This window comes from Aegilops tauschii, chromosome 3, assembly GCF_002575655.3.
Source record: "Aegilops tauschii subsp. strangulata cultivar AL8/78 chromosome 3, Aet v6.0, whole genome shotgun sequence".
Classification (NCBI taxonomy): domain Eukaryota; kingdom Viridiplantae; phylum Streptophyta; class Magnoliopsida; order Poales; family Poaceae; genus Aegilops; species Aegilops tauschii.
Window position 1 is genome coordinate 305,351,118 of NC_053037.3, and position 23,542 is coordinate 305,374,659.

The following is a 23,542-nucleotide window of genomic DNA, read 5'->3' on the forward strand; positions in this document are numbered from 1 at the left end:
ATTCGGTTGTGGAGAGAGCCCCAACCTTATTTGTAAAGTTTCGGTCGCCGCCTTCAAGGGCAACAATAGCGGAATCACGACATCTCGCATTGTGTGAGGGCGTGAGGAGAATACGGTGGCCCTAGTGGCTTCTTGGGAAGCATTGTGCCTCCACACGGCTCCAACGGAGACGTACTTCCTTTCAAAGGGAAGGAAAGGGAAGGAACTTCGGTAACACATCCCCGTCTCCACCGGCTCCACTCTTGGTTATCTCTTACTTTTACTTGTGCAAGCTTATTTTGTGTTGTATCCCTTACTTGCTTGTGTGCTTGTTGTTGTTGCATCATATAGGTTGCTCATCTAGTTGCATATCTAGACAACCTACTTTGATGCAAACTTTAAATTGGTAAAAAAAGCGAAAAAATGTTAGTTGCCTATTCAGCCCCCGCTCTAGTCAACTATATCGATCCTTTCAGCGGCGCCGAATAAAAATCCTTGGATCCTTCCTTGATGAGGCGATCCGCGTTGGGGTTGGGTCGAAAACTAGTCTGTTCAAGTAAGGGTGGTGCGGTGGTTGCGACATCCTCGTGGTGGACCTGTATCCTCGGACCACACCATTGCAATGATGTTTGCTCCAGAGCCGACACGGAGCTTGAAAGGTAGTCCAGAAGCAGATACAGATTGTGCATGCATCGGCGACATCTGAAAGATGGGGGAACATGTGATGGATTCGTGGCTCGTGGTAAGATGTATGGTTTCCTCCTTTTACATCTTAGTCATGTAGGGTGCCACATCTGGAGTTCGATGGAGTGTCCAGAGTGTTGCTCTGGTATGATTCGTTCAACGGCAATGGTTTTGCCTCCATTGGCGAGCCATGTAGGTGACGGATGTTGATGTCAAGCTAAGAAGTTTCTTCGGTCTTGTTTATAATTTTATTTATGTTTTGATCGGTGTTTCTTTGCGCAAAGACTAGCGTCCTATTATTTTTTAGTTTTGTGTATGTGCGTGACTTATACCGATCCATATAAATGAGACTTATTATCATGAAAGAAAAACACATAGCAATTTTCCTTTTATTTCGAGAGACATACAGAGGACAATGCGACAACCCGATTGCTCCGTCCATCCATGTTTTCGTCGTCGCGGCGAGGGCAGGGCAGTCGCTCCCGGCAACGGCAACCGATGACGCCAAGAATGACTGCATCATACTAAATCAGGAAACCATTTTCTTTTCCTTTCTTCCTTCCCTCTCGGTTGTCGTATGCGCCCCCGCCCCCGCCCCCACCACCCTCCTCCCCTCCCAATCTCCCTTTCTTATTGGCCATTTCGCCCCATGAAACCCCAAACCCTCGCCGGCCTCGTCACCCCCGCCGCGTAGCACCGCACCATCGTGCCACCCCCCTCGCCGTCGCCGGGGAACCCCGGCACCGATCCCGCCCCGCCTCCTCCCGCCCGCGCCCGCGCCCGCGCGTCCGATCCATCCAGCCCTACACGATGAACGGGGCAGCGGCGCCCGAGCCCACGGAGGCCCCGGCCCCGTCCCCCCAGGTGCCGCTCGACTGGAGGTTCTCGCAGGTCTTTGGCGAGCGTGGCGCCGGCGAGGACGTCCAGGATGGTACCGATCGACCCCTCTCTGCTCTCTATTCTCCCTCCTTTTGGTTTCTTCGTCGCTGGTACCAGCTGGATCTTAGCGTTTCTCTGCTCCCGAGCTGTGTATGAGGCCAGGAGCCGTGAATGGCTGCTTATCATGCGATGTCTGGGGGATTCCTGCGCGGATCGACCCACGAACTCGCCCGCTGTAGAGGTGCCTTCGGATGTCTTGTGCCAAAGTTCGATGCTTTGGTACTGGGGACGTGGGATTTGTTGCTTCATCTCCTCCAGATCAGTGATGCATCCTGTTGTTGATGCTGTGTAGGTAGTTTTCACCAGTACCTACATGTGTAGGCACCGTGCCATTCTGTGGAGCAGTCAAGGTCTTTCCATTATTGGCTAGAGCAGTGTGTCATATAGGAGTCAAGCTGAATACCATAAGTTGGGCTGTGTATATGTAAATATCACGGTTGCGTGTTTAGGTTGGCAATTGACTCTGGCCAGACAAATGCATGTTGTCATTCAGCGAGTGTCGAACAATCATGATTGTCTGTTCTTGTACTTCTGTAAGCTTAGTGCTTTGAAATAGGACGCTACAATAGAGCTTGGGTTTGGGCGTACGCCTTATTATTTCTTGAAACAGTAGGCAGATGATTAAAAAAAAATCCAAACACAGAATTCATGTTTTTCAGGCAAAGATGGATGCGCACTGGAACATGTATGAATGGATTTTGTTTCTGTTCATTTTCATTTTCATACTTGATTATTGTTCGTCTATCCCAATTTAGCTTGCTGCAGTGTCACTTGGCATACACCTAAAAGGTCAAACCCTTTTTAGGGAAAAGGTCAAGCTCTTGATAGAACATGAAAATGTTGCTTTGTTCTTCAATCTTAATTGCTAATTTCACTATCTGCTTCTGATTGTCATATCTGTGAATCACATGGATTTTTAAATGCTTGGTCATGTCCATTATGTTGGTCTGTAGCACTAACACCTAATTTAACACAATCACTTAGTTTTGGTTAACGTTGATCCTCAGTCTTTTTATTGTTTTGCTCGGCTGAATTAAACTTGTTATGAGTCAATCTACTGCTTCAGTGGCGGACTGGCGGTGCTAGAACAAAACCCTGCGGGGCCAATTTCTACAAAAGCTTCCACACTTGATGGAGTTTGGTGTGTATATGAGCATGGTGGCAATGTTCTCAAAAACCTGTGATGCCAATTGACCACACAGCTCATGTAACACTGACACTCTACTGCTTTCAAGTTACTGAAGGCTTGCAAACACTTGATGAAAACAGTGCTATTCTTGGCACCTTTTCCTCCTGTTGCATCTTGGCTTTCAACCTTGTTTTTCTATGTGCTTGTTAGTGATGAAATTAATAAGTATGTATGATTGCATGCTATTATACATGTTTATCCCCAATGCTTCTTGTATGACCAAACTATAGGCTGCCATAATATGCTATGTCTTCATTATTAACTTAATCTTACTGTTTTTCGTACTGTTCTCTGCAGTTGACATCATCTCGGCAATAGAGTTCAATAAATCAGGACATCATCTTGCCACTGGAGACAGAGGTGGCCGAGTTGTTTTGTTTGAAAGGACAGATGCCAAAGATGTATGTACATAGTTAAAAAAAAATCAAAGGATGCATGTACTTCTGGGATTTTATTGTTGTGCTCCGATGGCTGAACATTTTCCGTCTGTTTTTGTTTAGCACGTCTCTAGAAAAGATGCTGAGAAAGCCGATTATTCTATCAGCAGGCATCCAGAATTTCGTTACAAAACTGAGTTTCAAAGCCATGAACCAGAGGTATACCTTTATGAGAACTGTTAAGTGCAGCATTAGTTTTGTGAAGTACCTGCAATTTGACCAAGCGGTCTTGTTATGGAAATAGTTTGATTACCTTAAAAGCTTGGAAATTGAAGAGAAGATTAACAAGATAAAGTGGTGCCAAGAAACGAATGGCGCATCGTTTCTTCTGTCTACAAATGACAAAACGATCAAGTTTTGGAAGGTATGCTTTATTGAACAATAACTGGACATTTCCTCTTAAAGTCAACTGCTCCACGCCTTATAGCTTGTAATTTCTTGAAAACCTTTTGTAGTCAATCTGCTAATATAAACAACCCTCTGATGTTTTTTAGTTTGTCTGCTTGGTGTACATTTTTGCTTCATGTACATATGTCTGTGCAACCTATTGATGATTTTATTTTGTTTTATGTTTACATTTTACACATTTCTCTGTGTGAATACGTTTTGGATTACTTTATTTACCTACTCTTTTGAAGGTCTATTTACTTATTGGCATAGTAAGGTTCAATTGAGAAAGAATTTGTGCTTAATGAAGCTAACTTGTATAGGTCCAAGAAAAGAAGGTTAAAAAAATATGTGAGATGAATATGAACCCTTCAAATGCTCCTGCAAATGGTAGCCCTGCTGGCAGTACTATGTGTGGTTCAAGCGCACGTACTCCAAATGGTGGAATTTTGAAGCCTGGTGGACTTCCTTTACTTCGCCTGCCTGTGGTAGTTGTACTCAACTCAAATCTGAAGAAATATTTTTTGAACTTATCAGACACTACCATTGTGTTAATTTCTGGTCTTCTTGTTGAGCTGAACATGATCTTCATATGATTCTCAGTCTGATACCTGTCCTTGATTTTACCTGTATCTTCTTGATTTGCTACATTTACCTAACCATTCCTATACAACAGGTTACAAGCCAGGAAACAAGTCTTGCCGCAAATTGCCGTAGAGTCTATGCTCATGCACATGACTACCATATCAATTCCATTTCAAATAACAGGTCTTGGACATTACTCATGCTTAACAATTAGTTGTACCGTAGTTAATATTACAAAGTTGACTTGCAAACCTTACAAGGTCATGACGCTAACTTTGGAAGTATGGGTAAAGTTCACCCGAGTTGTTCTGCATTATACACATTTATTTAGTCTGTTTTTGTGTTTTGAGACTTCCATCTGTAGAATTTCATGTGTGGTTGGCTGTATGTTAGAAGCTAAAGAAATAGACTTCATATATATGCTTATGAGTTAATTTTATACATGCAGGATTATACCTTCGAAAAATCATGCAGTGATATGATTAAATGTCCTCCAAAATATTGTGTGGTGCATGTCTGTTCATAAATTCACTTCTTTTTTTTGCTGGTGCACATAGTCTAACATGATGTACGTATGTGCTTGTTTTCCGACTTGCTCAAGTACCTAAATAAAGTCACCCACCCTTGCATGTACAAACATAATTCTCTTTTAATGCATGATCTCCCACTTTCAAGGTAGTCACCAGGAGTATATACTTTACTGTTGTGCACCTCATGTACATTCATTCAGCTTAGCTAAAATCTGTTTGTTTTTATGCAGTGACATAAATTGCTTCTTGTTCTTTCCTTCGCAGTGATGGTGAGACATTTATATCAGCAGATGATTTGCGGATAAATCTTTGGAATTTGGAAATCAGCAATCAAAGTTTCAACATTGTTGACGTTAAACCAACGAACATGGAGGATCTCACCGGTATAACTTCCAAATCTACAAACTCTTAGTTGTGCTTTCTAGAAGCATGCTTTGTATAGCTAAAGCTATATGTTTGAGAACAAAAACATTTATAGCCTCAACTCACTTAGTCAGAAAAAGATACCCTCCCATACAGCTATGATTGACTAGTGTAGTCCTCGTGACATATACTGCAGCTACAAGTGTTTATACGGTCCTGAGTCATCGGAACATTATTTCTTTAGATGAAAATAACGAAATATTTAACTAAAATTGGTTTTAGGTGAAATGGATGCATAATTCTTGCTTCAAACACGGGTTGTAGGTGTTAAGAGGTCTATCCTAATTGACCTTTGTATTTACATGTTCTTCAAGTTTTTGAGGTGACATCTGTTTGCTTAACATGTTTCTGGCAGTTACGGTTTTTATTCTGTAAATCTGCAGAGGTTATAACATCTGCGGAGTTCCACCCTTCTCACTGTAATACACTGGCATATAGTAGCTCAAAGGGCTCCATTCGACTCGTTGACCTGCGGCAATCAGCTCTTTGTGATACTCATTCCAAACTGTGAGCTTCCATTTGACTGGTTCCTTTTAATATTTCAATATTCAGTACTATGTTTAGAAGAACAAACAGTGGACATTGATTTGTTAGCAGTGTCTCAAATTGATCATCTTAAAGTTGCCTTTTGCTCTTGTAGCTTTGAGCAGCATGAGGCCCCAGGTTCAAGATCCTTTTTTACTGAGATTATAGCCTCAATTTCTGACATAAAGTTCTCCATGGATGGGAGACATATCCTGAGTCGTGACTACATGACTTTGAAGGTCTCTTTCTGAAATTTCTTTGCGCGACTGCTTTAAGTTTCATAATCAATTAATTTGTTGACCCCCACCCTGCACTTCCCTTTGTTTCCTCAGTTAAAATGAAAGTAGTTGATTGCATTGTAATCCCTGATACAGTGTAACCAAGTTAACATGTCTACTGTAGAGATATTTTTGTTTTCTTTGTAAGCTGATATTGAAGATCAACCCGTAGGTTCTGATTGAGGTGACCCTTTATATATACACAATTCGCTCTTCACAAATCAATCATAGTCATACAATCACCAAGGCGCCATCACCGTGTCTATCTCTGTAATGCTTAAATTATTTCTTGTACTTGGTAGTTCATTTCATCATGGAAGCTGCTGCTCTATAGAACTTAGGTAGTATACTACTTCATTTAGCTATGGAAGTGTTATCTATCTGCAGTAACCCAGTAACAATCATATTGCAAATAGTTCTATTTTGGTGCTTTTCCACGATTAGATTGTTTATCCCCTATTACAGCTATGGGATGTTAATATGGATTCTGGTCCAGTTGCAACGTTCCAGGTTCACGAGTACCTAAGGCCTAAGGTAATTTCTCCGATGTTAAGATCCATGATTTGATAGTTCTTTGAGGATGATGAGCAACACATATTTCTCTGGAGTAACTCTATTTCACGTGTTTTCTTAAACTGCAGTTATGTGATTTATATGAAAATGACTCGATTTTTGACAAATTTGAATGTTGTCAAAGTGGCGATGGGTTGCGAGTAGCAACTGGTTCTTACAGGTAGGTTGGTATGCTCAGCTCCGTTGTAGCACAACTTAGTTTCCTTCATGGAATTAATGGTCCGTTAATCTGTGTTCCTTCAGCAATATTTTCCGAGTGTTCAATTGTGGTGCTGGTGGCAGTGAGGTGACAACGCTTGAAGCAACTCGAAACCCCACAAGGTAATTCCTCTTTTCACATCATATAAATCAGTGTATGTTCGCTGCTACTATGTGTGCTTGTGAAATTGATTGTTTGTTTACCAATGGTTGCTAAAATAATATACCATGGTGCTAGGGCTTCTTGATTCCATCATTTTTCCTACTTGTGCAGAAGGCAGATTCAGAATCCCGCACGGCCTGCGAGATCTCTAGGTAGTCTGACAAGGGTTGTTAGACGAGGTTAGCTTCATTGCAGCTATTTATGCTTAGTACTTGAGCTGCAGAAGGTTTTTCATTGTAGCTATTTATATTGTAAATCTTATATGCAGGTCCAGAGAACACCGGAATAGATGCGAACGGGAACTCCTACGACTTAAGCACAAAACTGCTCCATTTGGCATGGCACCCGTCCGAAAATTTAATTGCCTGTGCTGCAGCCAACAGCTTGTACATGTACTATGCGTAAAACACGGGGAAATGAGCGAAGGGACAGTATTTTTTGGTAGCTGCTCCCGGCGAGAAGAGGAGTTACATTATCCCTGGTGCGGCAAATCAGGGAGATGGTGTATTTTGGGCCAGTCACATGCTGTTCTTTTGAGTTCCATATATAGAGCTGTCCAAGAGTCCAAGAGGAAGTGACTGGATCATTCCCGGGAAGCAGCTTGATTCTGATTATTTTTTTATTTTATAGGGGAAAGGCCTGTCTTTCCCCTATAGGTTCATTTAGGTTTTAAGATAAGATTCTGGTTCACCATTTGGAAGGAACAAAACTTTTGGGCATCTCCAGTAGATGACAAGGGGATGACCTGCCGTTGTGATGGAATCGTGGGGCTTGTAACATCAGGGGCATTCATGTTTTTGATAATTTTCTATTTCAATAGCGACCTTTCTCATTCCTCCCGGCGTCAGTACAGACACCGTGCTACTCCTATATGGAAACTGCTGTCTACTGCACATGTTCTGCGATGTCCATTTGTTGCGTGAGCAGAAAAGCCATGTGAGTGACATGTTTTATTTGTCGCATCACTCACAAATACTGATATCATCCTGTAGGCTTGTTTCTTTATAACTCAAATGCCTTCAAAAGTACAAGCATTTGAAATTAAATGCATTCCTATCTGAATTCGAAAAGGAGTTCTTTTTTCTTTTCGAGAGAATCCAAAAAGAGATCGGCATACCTTTTTTTCCCTAGAGATCAAGAGATTCTCATACCCGTATGTGGAAGATGGACTGACTATATCAATGCTACAAAAAGGATGTCCAAGAAATGATGTTAACAACGTTGACATATGTGGTAAGCAATTCAAACTAGTCCAAAAGAAAAGATATAAACGACTGGTTGCGTGGGAAAGTTTTCTTATATGCAGGAAGGATGACAATGTCTACATTTTCAAAACCGAGGTGGTCTGCACCACCTCGGAGGCCGTACGACAGAAGAGCGACCGTGTGGTGACACTGTTTAGGAGAAGTTTCGTTGAGCCAGTTTCAAGCCGGTGATCGAAGATGCCGTGCAACTCAGATGACCTGAGGTGCAACCAAGCTTGAAGACCGCTTCAGGGGCTATTGTTGGCGTCCCGGTCGAGGGGGTCCTCGCCATGTCGATTCCCGGCTGGGTAGGTCGTGACCCCCTAAGTCGGTTCTGTCTTGGGCCACTTTGGACGACTCATAGCTGTTTACATGGAGATTCTGGAAGGCTTGGAGTACAATCCGATGATATCAGAGCCGTGGAGGACTCTGTGACAGAGTCGATTTCGACAAATCTCGGGTAGGGTGTCCCGAGCTAGTAGCCTAGATGCGATGGTAACAGGGACACATGATTTAGCAAGGTTCGGGCTCTCCGAGGAGATAAAACCTTACATCCTGCTTATGTTGTACTCCACCTGTTAAAAAATATAAGAGCGTCTAGATCACTACTTCAGTGATCTAAACGCTCTTATATTTCTTTACAAAGGGAGTATTGATTTGGGATGGAGAACAAAGCACAAGTTGATCTACCATTAGATCGATGATTTCATCGACGAGCCCTGTCCCCTGGTTTATATAGATATGGGGGGTGGCTAGGGTTATAGGAAGGGCTATGTATAAGTTAATTGTGTTGTAGACGACATCTAAGTCTTGGAGTAGGCGCCAAGTCTTCAGAAGTATTCCTTTTCAAGCCATGGGCCGCCTTGATGTGGTCCGCTAGTGAATCGACATGGGGTCCTCGGCCCGACCCACCTAGCCGGGAGACAACATGGTGAGTGACCCCAATTCCGAGACACCATCAGTAGCACATAAACCAGGCTTCAAGTTTGGAGACGTTCCTCGGATCTTTCGAGCTCTTCTTCGTCTTGCGTCGTCGGTCTTGAAAACTGCTTCAACGAATCCCCCCCGCGTCCGATTTCTTGTTTGTCCAAATGTATCCGAAGAGTTATCGCGCCCTCTCTACATTTTCCAGTGAGTTCTTCGTCATCTCCTCGCCGAGTTGGATACCGGAAGTTTTTGCGCAACTTTTCCTTAGTTGCTAAGTATTCCTGCACTTGACCCGTGATGATAGCCTAGCCTGGTTCTGATAGCACAGACCAGTCTCATCTATCAAACCATGTGGCCATGCGACGCCACTGACTCGTCGGTCAATATAGCGTGCGTGAGTGCATTGTGCCCCCACCTTTGTCACGTCTTATCATAAAGAGATCGTGTGCCTCGATATGGTCATTTAATCAACCGATTATAACACGTCGCTTGGGGGAAAACACATGATTTATTGTCGCGTGACGCAATCATCCTGCCGGCGCTTTGCATTTACCACTGCCTATAAAAGGCCAAGGGTAAGGGGGAGCCAAGTTTACGCTCCCATTCCTTATAGCTCTTGTCTTCTTCATCGAGCTCCTGGGCCCAAGCATCCGCTGTTCTTGAGCCCGAAAACTTCCACTAAGCCTCCCATTCCACCTACCTGCATCCATGGCTGGCAAGCAAGCCCAGGCGATGAAGGCCTCCAAGGCCGGGAAGAAGGTGGCATGGGAGGCATGACAACCTCCCACACAAAAGGGCGATGGAAGGGCACCACGGTTTCGCAGGAGCAGATCACCGAGCTCTCCAAGGCTGGGTAGTTGCCGGCTTCGGAGGTCGCTCTAGCCCATTCTACTCTGACCAACGGTGAGGGCGACCCCTATATATTCTGTCACTGTGCTTCAACCCCGCGTGGGCGAGCGGCAAATTTTTGTCTCACATCTCCTCCGCGGCCTCGGTTTTCCTATTCACCCTTTTCCCCGAAGTCTTCAATTCAATTCCATCACCTAGCCCCAAACTCCATCTTGCACATCACCTGCTTCATCACATTCTGTGAAGCCTTCCTCTCACGTGAGCAAAATTTTGAGCTTTGGTGCAAATATTTCACCATCAAGCTCCAGACCAATGACCACGAGGCATGCGAGTGCGGGGGCTCCATGATCAGCAAGATTCAAGGCGCCGGATGGCTGAAAGGGGCTTCATAGATACAGTGAAGAATTGGCATGAAGAGTGGTTCTACATCTCGGATGTGCCACTAACCGACCCTCCTCAGGCGGGGATTGCCACCCTCCTTGGGTGAACTCCTGTCCTGGAATCCGAAGAACATTAACTGGTCGGATTACGAGGAGGTTGGCAAGCTCACCAAAAGGGTGACTGCCATCCGACATCATGGGATCACCCTCGTCGAGGTGATGCACGTGGATCTAAGCCAGGACATCCAACCCCTACAAGACCGAGCCCACCCCATGTTGCTTTATACCCGGGAGGACGACGACACCCGGGCTATCTGCGGTGATTTTTATCGAGGCAAGTCCATGCAGAAGATGTTCTCCTTGTTGTTCAAGGGGAAGGTCGTAGACTTCCTGAAGTAGGTATGATACTGGGTCGATGACCTTCCGAGGGAGTTATGTTACCGAATCCTTCATTTTTTAGACATCGGATGTGGCCGAGCAGTAGAAACTAACCAACCTTTATTATTGTTTTTGTTTTTGTTGATGTAGAAGTGGTTGCCCTTCTCGACCGAGGTCCGGTCTCTAGCCCGATACATATCAAACGTATCTATAATTTTGATTGTTTAATGCTATTACGTTTTCACTTTTATATAATTTTAGCATTTTACATTATTTTTATGGACTAACCTATTAATTCAGTGCCTAGTGCCAGTTCCTGTTTTCTGCTTGTTTTTGGTTTCACATGAAATCAATATCCACGGAGGTCAAAATACGTGGCTGATTTATCATGATTTATTTTGGGCAACAAGAAACACAAGAAGCTTCGGGAGAGATTGAGGCGAGCAACAGGGGCCCACACGGGAAGGGGGCGCGGCCACTCACTTGTGTAGCACCCTGCTATACAAATGGTTTTTACCCTCTTACCGCTACGGAGTTTTAAACCGTCGCCTTTTCAGTGTGTGCGATAGGGGAGTCCTTCCCACACGACCCAGAAACCGTCGGGGATAGGCCCCCGGTCGCACACGCAGTGTAAAAAGAGCTCGTGTGTGATTGGGCGAGCCATCGCAGACAATTATACATGCCCAATCGTTTCCGTTTGTAAGTACATCCCACATAGTCAATCCAAGCCATATGTTTCCGTTTGTATGTACATCCCACATAGTCAATCCAAGAATATGTTTCCGTTTGTATGTACATTCCACACAGTCAGTCCAAGAAATACGTTTTCATTCGTATGTACATCCCACACAGTGAATCCCTGACAAACGTTTCCGTTCTCACGTACATCACACACAATTTCCCCCATCAAATCGTCTGTGATAGCGTTGCCATTGCAGATGATATTAACAACAATATCGTTAGCGTTATTGAATTCATCATGCACGATGCCTAGAAGAAACTGTGTGGCATAGGTTGTCCATCACACACACTTTTTATGTGGAAAATGTTTACGCAAGGTGGCCTAATGCTAACAGTTTGCCAGAGGAAGCCGTGTGTCATTGTTCATTGATCCAACACGTTTACTTCCTAGAAACTGTGTGGGTTGTGTGAGGTTATCGCCCACAGTGTTGTCTCAATAACCGTTTGCAATATAAAAACCCAATAAGCAGGCTAATTCGCCTATTATTATTAATCCATTTATTAATAAAATTGACATTTCATATTAAACACACAATATATTTCATTTTTGTATTACGGAACTAGGATTTCATAATTGAAGTACATCAGAGTACAACATCATATAGATTCAGCACTCAGTTACACCATATAGGCATATAGCTAGCTACCCCATTACACAACTGCACCAGCACCAAGTTTCACATACACCATCTATAACCTTTGGAAATTAGCATCACAGAAGGTAGATAGACAGATGAACTTCTTAGGAAAGGCCTGAAAACAAAGATATGCATAAATATCTTCTCTAAATTTGGAAATGGCGCAAAGGAATAAAAAAGACAAGGTATAAGAGTTAGTACCATCCTGTAGTTCACTGATGTCTTCTTCATTGTGCAGACAAAGATCTTGTTGTTTTTTTATAGAAAGACTGTAAGGGAACCACCAATAGTATAATTGGTGCAACAAACCCAAATTGCAAGTACCATGCCTTGAACGTGGGTGGGTGGGAAGGCATCAACCCCTCCCCACCACTAGACAGAGATCTTGTTGTTTTTTGTCGCTAGTTTCTTTATCCTAACAATCTTTCTGAGTTTCTTGACTTGACTGATATTCATGGACAACTCATTTCCCCATATATATGCAAAATGGGGCGAACAGTGGGTCAAAACCTCTGACAGCAGGACCTACACGTGCAAGACCAAATTATTAAAAACCTAAATATTAGAATGGTTCCTGCAGTTGCACAATAATGTGCTATTAGACAAAGGACCATGCATGTGCAAACCTCGATTATACAGTGTTTCCCATTGTTTCCCTGCAACACATATAAGGTAGTTGGGGGCTGGCATACTATCAGTAAAATATGTTGATGAAAAAGTAAACACACTAGCAGATTAATTCGAGCCACATGGAAAGCCATTTATCCAAACCAAATATGATTAAGAACTAGGAAATATAGCAATTGTATATGTTTCTCATGTATTTACACTACTAGGGAAAACCTTATATACAGAATCTTACCAGTAGCGCGAGTCAAAAAGAAGCGCTACTACTGCTTACCACTAGCGCGTGGCAAACAAACACGCTGCATCTAAGTTTATAGCAGTAGCGCGTCTCAGGGAAGAAGCGCTACAACTACAATTCCCCTACCGTTCTCGCCAGGCTACCAATAGTAGTAGCGAGCTTAAGCAAAGCGCGCTGCTGCTAAGGTTGTTGTAGCAGCGTGTTTTACGCAGAAAGCGCTACTGCTAACGAAAGGAAAATAAAATAAAAAACATATAGAATAGTAAATGAAAATGAAAGAAATAGAAAAATGGAAAGGAAAAAAAGAAAATGTGAAGGAAAATAAATGAAAAAGAAAAATAAAGGAGAAAGGCGTAGCAGCAGCGTGCTTTCAGGACAGGCGCTATAGCTCACTTAGTAGTAGCGCGTTTTTTAAGCCAGCGCTATAGCTAAGTTAGCTATAGCTAATGTAGCAGTAGCGCTTTTCCTGGCCCGCGCTACTGCTATTTTTGACTTAACCGCGCGGTTTTTCTTCCCCACGGCCACTTCCCCCAAATCCAACTCGTCTGCTGTCGCCGCCGTCGTCGCCCTGCATCGCCGTCGGCCGCCGCGCGCTCTTCCGTCGCCCTCCGCACGCCCTCGACGCCACCCCGACCCCGACCTCGACGCCGCCCTACATCACCACGTGCCCGAGCCCTGACCCGACCTCGACGCTGCCTGCCCCTCCCTCGGCCGCTCCCTAACTCTGCCGGCGCCCGAGGTGAGCACGCCTACACCTCCTCCTCCTACCCCACCTCTGCCTAGCTAGGGTTCCTAGGGTTCATCAAATTTTAGAGTTCATCAAATTAGTTAGGGTTCATCAAATTAGATGCTAATTAGGGCAATAGTTGTAGATGCTTAATTGTAAACTAGATGTTAATTAGGGCAGTAGTTGTAGATACTTAATTAGTGTTTAGGACAAATTCCTAGGGTTCATCAATGGGTGCTTAAGTAGTTGTAGATGCTTAAGTACCTAGGTAGGGTTCATCTAATTAGTTAGTACTTGTAGATGCTTAAGAACTAGGGCAGTAGGGTTAGGGCAGTAGGGTTTAACTAGATGTTAATTACGGCAGTAGTGTTTAGTTTAGAGAAAAAATTTAGTATAGTTTTTTTTTACTATTTTTTAGTAAGTGTTTAATAGAATTAGTAAGAAAATTAATAGAACTAGTTGAACTAGTTTATTTTTAGTAAGAACTAGTTGGATTAATAGAACTAGTTTATTTTTAGTAAGAAAATTAATAGAACTAGTTGAACTAGTTTATTTTTAGTAAGAACTAGTTTATTTTTATTTATAGTAAGTGTTTAGTTGAATTAATAGAACTAGTTTATTTTTAGTAAGAAAATTTAGGTATATGAGATTTGATGATCTAATTAAAATTTTACTATAGAACTAGTTTATTTTTAGTAAGAAAATCAATAGAACTAGTTTATTTTTAGGTGTATTTAACAGTATTCTAGGTTGATTCATTTTGAAGTGGACATGTCATATTTTGAACATGTCACGTTTGTTGTTATTTTTTTAGTTAAAGCAATTATTCCCGCATCGACGTCGACGATGCCTATCCCGCATCCTCATCGTCGATTCGGCGGAGGACACTTGCTTGATAAGAGGGGCCATGTCCGGGACTGGGCTCCGCCGGGCTGGTACTAGGAGGTGCTACCTACCGGGGGGTGCAGCTTGGTGAGGAGCCAGCCCGTCGTTGACCCGAACCTTCTTTGGTGGCGGTAGCGTGGGCTAGTGACGGTGCGGAGGCTTTCGTCCCCCGCGGAGGTGGTACATCACCGTGTCAGCGAGGAGGACGAGCACGTCATTCGCTACATGGTTGCGTTGGAGGGCAGGTTCATCAATACCTGGCAGGTTCTTCAGGGATCTCACTGGAGCTATGATCATGTGATGGTTCCTTCTCTTTGGGTGTCCACCGCCCGCACCGATACCCGTCGTTCGCTAGGGTTTTAGTTGTATTAGTGATGTTATATGTATGATACTATTCGAGATGTATTAGTGATAATATTCGACGATGTATGGACGCAAGAGATGATTTAGTTTTGCTTATTGAATGCATGCTAATTTGAATACTTATTTATTTCATGATTTGGTTTTGCTTATTGAATGCTCAAATTGGAGAAGTACTCCTATTTTGAATGCTCAAATTGGACTCCACTATGCAAGGCGTATGCATTTGATTAGTTGATAGTTTATAGGGTTTTTGTTTTTGCAGAAATCAAGGAACCCGTCCATCATCCCCGCCGTCGTCCCAGTCACCGACCCCTTCCGACCTCGAGGTGAGACCAGCCAAATCTCCATGTCAACATGAGTCCTATAAGATATTTTGAAATGTTTTTGTTCATATTTTCAACCATTGAAATGCAATCACCATCAAGTTTGAATGCTCATATGATGTAAACAAAAACATGTATATCTTGTGTTGCTCAAATAGGATATGTGCTTGCCCAAGTGGCCGGTCATGTTTGTAGGTTACACCTCCGAGTGGCCTATGTTTTGCCGGAGTGTTGATTAATTTCCGTTCCGGCAAATTTCAGGCGCTCGATATGTCATTTTTTAGCAAAGGTCATGCCGAATTTTTCCGTGAATTTTAGCATGACTTGTGCTAGAATATGTAGGAAAATATTGAGTGGCCTGGATTTTCTAGAAAGATAATTAAACGACATTTCGGGTTGACTTTAAGTCTGTCGAGGCTCCACCATATATGAGAGGACGAAGAATCCCGACTGTTGTCGTGGGGGTCGTTTCTCCTTCTTCTCCTTGTGCTAGACCTTTGTTATGCACTAGGGGAAGGAGGAGTAACGACCATCACCGACGGTCGCAAATGTCAGAGAGGAATTAGTGAGGGAGAGTCTCCACCATATATGAGAGGACGAAGAATCCCGACTGTTGTCGTGGGGGTCGCTTCTCCTTCGTTCGTGTGTGCTAGACATTTTGGTATAATGCACTCGGGGACGAAGGGAGGAGCGACCATCACCGACGGTCGAATATATACACCACGTGAGCCGAGAGTTTTCAAGAAAAGACCCGGCAGACCAATAGTCAACCCGTGATGAATAATAATGATCTAATTTAGTTTTTGTAGTACATATATTTAATTGTACAAGTTTAATCTTTGAATTATGAACATAGGAAATGTCGTCACTGGACGACGAAAGTCTCCTGGGGGAGTGTGACTGGTGCAAGGACGACCGAGGTCTGTGCGACATGCCTCACCTGGACGAAGATCAGCGCTTCAGCATTAAGCTCCAGGAGACCTTCGATGTTGAAACGGTACGCAACAACGACAAGTGTTTTTTTCGTAATTAAGCACAACTTCAACTATTTCAATGTGTAATTTTCATATTTTACAATTCGACTAGCTTATCCCATGCCATGCAAGACGCTATGTCTTGGAGACGATGGATTTTGAAGACCATGAAAGTATGGAAACAAAGAAAATTCACCTAAGGACCCATCATGGTATGGATTTTGAAGTAAATCTGTACAATTCTGAGAGCGTAACCATTTTGGGTGCACAAATTAGGAAGCACTTTGCAAGATGTATGATTTTTATGAGGGTATGCTTGTCACCATGGATCTTGGTGATCCTGACATCACCCAAGACAATATGGAAATTTGGGTCCTTATTGATACACTTCCAATTCTACCTCTATGTGAGTTTCTCAAACATAGTTATTAACTAATTTATATTGTTTATTTTAAAATAGTTGACAACTTATTTCCATTGCCAGCTTATTTTCATTCTTCAAACAATGTGTGGAAGATGGTAGACAGAACCAACTACACCGATGGCTCAGAATTAACTTATCAGGAGAAAAATCATCTGATCTCATTTATTACTGATCTTGAGAATTACAATATCTATTATCAAACTCCGCCACATTATGGTCAATACGTGTCACTAGTGCACGTGTTGAACTACAGTAACATCCATGAAGATGGCATGGTAAGATTTTTTACTATTACGACATCCGTGCATCTTTTGCATAAATTCTTCTAAAACTGAACTACATTACTAACTACGAAGTTATTACTATGTTTTTCAACAGAAAACCTCGAAGGATTGTGTGCCTCATCTGATGTTTCATAATGGTCGCCTTGATGTTTTGAATATACGGCCAGGTCATCCTACGAATCACACCTGTCCATATCGGATTTCTAAAACTGGTGAAGACATGATAATCAAAGAATGGAAAAAATGTATGCTCAGTCGTAGGGATCTACTTGGAAGCAACATTGTGCGAAAGGCAAGAATTGGAGACAAGATAATCTCCATTCTAGATAATGGAGAGTCAGGGCCTATCTTGTTTTATGCTATTTTACCTAAGAGAAAGTAGTAGGTCCTATGAGAGAGAAGTAGGTCCTAGGTAGAATGTTTATTATGTGGTACAATGTGTTAGAGTTGATGATGAGGAGGAGGAGTTGTGATTATGACTAGTGACCAACTTGCTATGTGATGTCTCATTGATGAAAACGATGATCATGAGGAGGTGTTATATGACAATGATGTATTATGATGATAAGTTGTTAATGATATGATGATGATGATATTTATTATATCATTGGGTGAAAGAACTACGAATTAGTTTCAAGTGGATGTCCATCCACTTGAAACTAGTCCACGGTTCTCTCACCCAGTGATGTAATAACTCATTATGATGTAAAAATAATCTCTAAATTGCTGCTGTATGAAAACTTGTATAAAGGTGTATGAATACAACATGAAATAAAAAAGAAATATAATACGGAATAATAGTAGTAGCGTGGGCTGCAAGAAGCGCTACTACTAAGTAGATATAGCAGTAGCGTGGGTTAACCCACGCTACTGCTAACCTTTAGCTGTAGCACCGTACTAGTAGCGCTGCCACCCGCGCTACTGGTAGGCCTAAAACCCGCGCTACTGCTAGGATTTTCCCTAGTAGTGTTAGTACAACCAAATTCTATTTATTCCTCACATGCATGACAATATAAAATTGTACCCACAACAATTAAAGATCGCATTGCAGAGTTTTTAAACCAAACAGTTAACTAAACACCACAACAAATGAACCAAACATTAACTAAGCACCACATTGCACAATATATAACATACTAGAAGATCAGACAGTTTACAAAACCAAACATGTTTAACAACTTGGAAATAGAGCAATTGTATTTGTTTCTCATGTATTTTGTACAACCAAATTCGATTTATTTCTCACATGGAAGACAATACAAAATTGCACCGACAACAATTGAACATCACATTGCAGAATTGAACCAAACAGTTAACTAAACACCACAAAAACGAACCAAACATTAATTGAACACCTCATTGCATAATATATAACATACTAGGAGATCAGGTAGTTGACCAAACCAAGCATGCTTAACAACTTGGAAATATAGCAATTATATTTGTTTCACATGTATTTTGTACATCCAATTCGAGTTATTTCTCACATGCAAGACAATACAAAATTGAACCCACAAGAATTGAACATCACATTGCAGAACTAAACCAAACAGTTAACTGAACACCACAACAAATTAACCAAAAGGTTAATAAGTGAGTACCACATTGCACGACATATAGAACTTATATACTAGAGGATCGGATTGCATGGTAACAATACATAGAATAATTCACTAGAATTTGTAAAGGAAAGGCAGGAGCAGCACATGCAACAAGTAAACCGAACATGCATAACCGGTGTAGCTAGCTAGCTGAACATAGGTACTTATAGTGAGCTAATAAGACAAGCAACTCCTCATCGTCGGAGATATCGATGATGATTGGCTCCTTGGACTTGGAAGAGGGCGAGGCCTCCACATCATGGGTACCCTCCTCGTAGTGATGAGTTGCCTGAGCCGCTCTGGGCACATACCTGCTGGCTCTCGAGTTGAGGTAAGCAAGGGCACGCCGAGAAAAAACCTCGTAGTCTTCGTCGAAGGCACCTACGGTGGCCTCAAGAAAACACCACGAACTATCGTTTAAAGCAGCCAACCGCGTGGCGGCATCAGCGCACGAGGCATCAAAGGCGGCCTTGATGGCGAGGTGCTCCTCCAAGATCTGGGGTCAGCACGAATGACAGCCATCGCGACCTCATCCACGCGTGCGGCCGCGATTTTCTTCTCTACTGCCAAATGCTCCTTGAGCTCCTGGCTATACTATCCACCATGGCTTAGGTCACATGCAAGAAATGGGAGTGAATTGCAAACACGTCGGCACCGTGGCTCACCGACAAACATTGAGATGCTTGGTTTTGAAATTCTAGTAAATCCAAAACTCCTCTGAAATTCATGAAACTTGGCATGCTGTCTTGGAATGGCACCAACATGTTGTGGTGAAAAAAAAATTGTCCCATTTTGGGCAGGTTTTGGTATACGCTTCTCACAAACCAGAGCTTCTCACAAGAAGCCTCATGGTTCCGGTAGGGAACGTGTCAACACACATATCATCTAGCCTAGGAATAGGATGACGATAACGAGTAGTAATAGTATTAATGCCTCTACAATCAACACACATACACGATGTACCATCCTTTTTTGGCACTAGTATAATAGGAACATAACAAGGACTAAGAGATTCACGTATATAACCTTTGTCGAGTAGCTCCTATACTTGACGCATAATATCCTTCGTCTCCTTTGGATTGGTACGGTATGGCGCACGATTTGGCAGTGAAGCACCGGGAATTAAGTCAATCTGGTGTTGAATCCCTCAAATAGGTGGTAATCCCGGTGGCACGTCTTGTGGAAAGACGTCAGCGAACTCCTGCAAAATGTTAGTGACAGTACAAGGCAAAGAAGAAGGCAAGTCCTCGAATGAAAATAATGCCTCTTTGCACACAAAAGCATAGCAAACAGATTTGCCGAAATCTAGATAATCAATATCATATTTGGTAGCAAGTGAACATGCACTTTTCAATTTAATTTCAGAAACAACACTATAAGGTTTATTATTAGGCTTCACCTGTTTCTCAAATTCTTTTGACACAATCTGATTTCCACTCTTATTTTTCTCCTGTTTTGCTTTATTAGCTCTATTAATATCGTCTTTCAAAATGGAATCAGGAGACATAGGAAGCAAAGTAACATGTTTATCCTTATGAATAAGAGTATACCGATTGTTTCTACCATGGTGTATATAATTTTTTATCCAATTGCCATGGTCTACCAAGTAATAAGGAAGATGCTTGCATAGGTACCACATCACAATCAACATAATCAGCATATGTAGAGATACTAAAATGCACACGAACAGTATGTGTTACCTTAACCTTGTCGCTGTTGTTGAACCATTGGATGTAGTAAGGATGTGGATGTGGTCTTGTGGTGAGAGATAGCTTCTCCACCATCTTCATGCTAGCCAAGTTGTTACAGCTCCCTCCATCTATGATGACGCGAACAGAATGTTCCTTTACAACTCCCTTTGTATGAAACAATTATGCCTTTGATTTTGCTCAGCTTGTGTGACCTGCACACTCAAAACACGTTGAGCAACTAAAATTTCATACCTGTGAGCATCTTCAGCAGCCATGTATTGCGTCTCATGATCAGAATCATCTCCATCATGTTCTTCACTTGTAATAAGAGCCAAAGTCTCCTCATCATAGTCACTAGCGGACTCATACCCATCATGCTCAGTAGCAATCATAACACGCGGATATTTGCATTCTCTCGCATAATGACCTCTACCGTTACAACGACGACAAATAATATCATGTGTGTGCCCTGTTGATGCCATGGATGAAGAAGAGCTCTGTGTAGGCCCGGTCGGTGTGCTCTTGGCAGATAGTGGTGGTAGTGCCTGCTTTCTTGTATCACAGTTGGAGGTGGCAGCTGACGGAGGTGCCAGTGTAGAGAACGTGTGGAAGTAGAAGATGCACGTGGTGTCCATGATGAAGGTTGACCTGCAAAAAAAAATTAGTCCGTGCCAATGCCTGTCGATCCTGCACTTCACATTCAGCTTTGCAAGCAAGATGGAATAAACAAGTGATATTGTTATACTCCTTATACTCTAAAATGGTCCGAATCTCTCTATTTAATCCACCGATAAAACGTGCAAGCATAGATTCATTGTCGTCAAGAATACCACATCTAATCATGCCAGATTGTAATTCCTGATAATACTCCTCTACATAATTTTTTTTCTTTTCTCAAACGCTGCAGTTTTTGAAGTAATTCACGTTGATAATATGGTGGAACCCAACGAGTACGCATAGCAGTTTTCAAAGCAGCCCAGGTAGTAGGGATATTATCATGATATAATCTACAATGTTCAGACCACCAAACAGAAGGAAAACTAGTGAATTCACAAACAACAACAGCAACACGTCTATCCTCAGGATATTGTAAGCATGTGAAACGTTGTTCAGTTTCTAACTCCCAAGTAAGATAGACATCAGGAATGTATCACCTCAAACGGTGGAATATTCAATTTTAGTTTAGGAATATGGTCATAATCTCGTACCTGAGGTGGTGTTGCAGCCCTACCATTGCGATTATATGCATGAGGTCGACCTGGTGGTGGTGGTGGTGGTGCTGGTGGTTGCACGTAGTTCTGATTTTGATCAACCTCATCCTCGTAATAGTCCTCCACCTCTACAGTAGCAGCAGGAGCTACAGAAGCATCAATAGCAGTAGCAGTAGCACCAAAAGTTTGTCCTGACTCAAGAGGAACACGCTGCGCTCACCCCGCTCTTGATAACCCACAAGTATAGGGGATCGCAACAGTTTTTGAGGGCAGAGTATTCAACCCAAATTTGTTGATTCGACACAAGGGGAGCCAAGAATATTCTCAAGTATTAGCAGCTGAGTTGTCAATTCAACCACACCTGAACGACTTAATATCTGCAGCAAAGTATTTAGTAGCAAAGTAGTATGGAAGTAACAGTGACAGAAGTAACAGTAGTAGTTTTGTAGCAATCGTAACAGTGGCAACGAAAAAGTAACTTAGCAAAGATCAATATGTGAAAAGCTCGTAGGAAATGGATCAATGATGGATAATTATGTCGGATGGCATTCGTCATGCAATGGTTATAACATAGGGTGACACAGAACTAGCTCTAGTTCATCAATATAATGTAGGCATGTATTCCGAATTTAGTCATACGTGCTTATGGAAAAGAACTTGTATGACATCTTTTGTCCTACCCTCCCGTGGCAGCGGGGTCCTATTGGAAACTAAGGGATATTAAGGCCTTCTTTTAATAGAGTACCGGACCAAAGCATTAGCACTTAGTGAATACATGAACTCCTCAAACTACGGTCATCACCGGGAGTGGTCCCAACTATTGTCACTCCGGGGTTGCCGGATCATAACACGTAGTAGGTGACTATTACTTGCAATATCGGATCAAGAACACACATATATTCATGAAAACATAATAGGTTCAGATCTGAAATCATGCCACTCGGGCCCTAGTGACAAGCATTAAGCATAGCAAAGTCATAGCAACATCAATCTTAGAACATAGTGGATACTAGGGATCAAACCCTAACAAAACTAACTCGATTACATGGTAAATCTCATCCAATCCATCATGGTCCAGCAAGCCTACGATGGAATTACTCATGCACGGAGGTGAGCATCATGAAATTGGTGATGGAGGATGGTTGATGATGACGATGGCGACGGATTCCCCTCTCCGGAGCCTAAAACGGACTCCACATATGCCCTCCCGAGGAAGAACAGGGCTTGGCGGCGGCTCCGTAGCGTAAAACGCGATGAATCCTTCTCTTTGATTTTTCTTCTTCTCGAAAGTGAATATATGGAGTTGGAGTTGATGTTGCACCGCAGGGGGGATGGGCCCTCCCCCACCCTTGTGGCTAGGGTGTGGGCCCCCTGGTGCTGATTCTTTCACCAATATTTTTTATTAATTCCAAAATTTATCTCCATTGATTTTCAGGTCATTCCGAGAACTTTTTATTCTACACAAAAATAACAACATGGCAATTCTGCTGAAAACAGCATCAGTCCGGGTTAGTTCCATTCAAATCATGCAAGTTAGAGTCCAAAAAAAGAGCAAAAGAGTTTGGAAAAGTAGATACATTGGAGACGTATCACCTGCTGGATCGTGGCATGGAGGTGGTTGTTGATGTTGTTGCCATGGTGTAGCAGATGCGGGTGGTGGCTGTGGTAGACGTGCGCGTACTTCATCGAACTTGGCGTCCAACTTGGTGTCAATTGTCTTCTCAATGTCATCAATCCTCTCCAGTGCCTTTCCAAAGCTGGCCATCACATCTTCCACCTATTGACCCAACATTTGCTAAAATTTATCATGAAGGTCCTTCTTCATGTTCTCCCAGTCAATCTCGTCGGCTTGTGGTCCTGCCATGGTTAGTAGCAATAGAAACACACAAAAATATGATCCTACAGACTACTCGAAAGTGGTGGTGGTAGTGTATCACAAAACCGTCAAGCAAATCTCAAATCCTTACCAGTTCTTACCCAACAACAGGAGCTGATCTGCAACCGTTGTAGTCAAAACTACAAAGCTTGGACAGAGCGATTGCTAGGTGGTGTCAAACGCATGATGTAGATGAATGTGGAGCTGGGAAGGCTTATGATATGGTAGCAAAAATGTCAGCAATAATCAATTCAGAGATGCAAAGTTGAAT

The 23,542-nt window shown here is 42.6% G+C and overlaps 1 protein-coding gene across 2 annotated transcripts; it reads left to right on the forward strand.

Moving 5' to 3' along the window:
* The first annotated feature begins 1,230 nt into the window (after positions 1-1,230).
* Positions 1,231-7,722, forward strand: LOC109746157 (serine/threonine protein phosphatase 2A 55 kDa regulatory subunit B beta isoform). 2 transcript variants are annotated; one of them, XM_020305367.4, is made up of 14 exons: positions 1,231-1,594; positions 3,089-3,192; positions 3,292-3,387; positions 3,473-3,592; positions 3,939-4,103; positions 4,292-4,383; positions 4,995-5,113; positions 5,537-5,660; positions 5,794-5,917; positions 6,422-6,490; positions 6,598-6,689; positions 6,773-6,850; positions 7,002-7,069; positions 7,159-7,722. In XM_020305367.4, exons 1-14 carry the CDS (start codon positions 1,474-1,476, stop codon positions 7,293-7,295), a joined length of 1,509 nt encoding a protein of 502 aa, XP_020160956.1. In that variant the 5' UTR covers positions 1,231-1,473; the 3' UTR covers positions 7,296-7,722. The 2 variants fall into 2 exon arrangements, with proteins under 2 accessions (XP_020160956.1, XP_020160904.1); XM_020305315.4 differs by having other exon boundaries at positions 1,257-1,594; positions 3,939-4,106.
* The last annotated feature ends 15,820 nt before the right edge of the window (positions 7,723-23,542 follow it).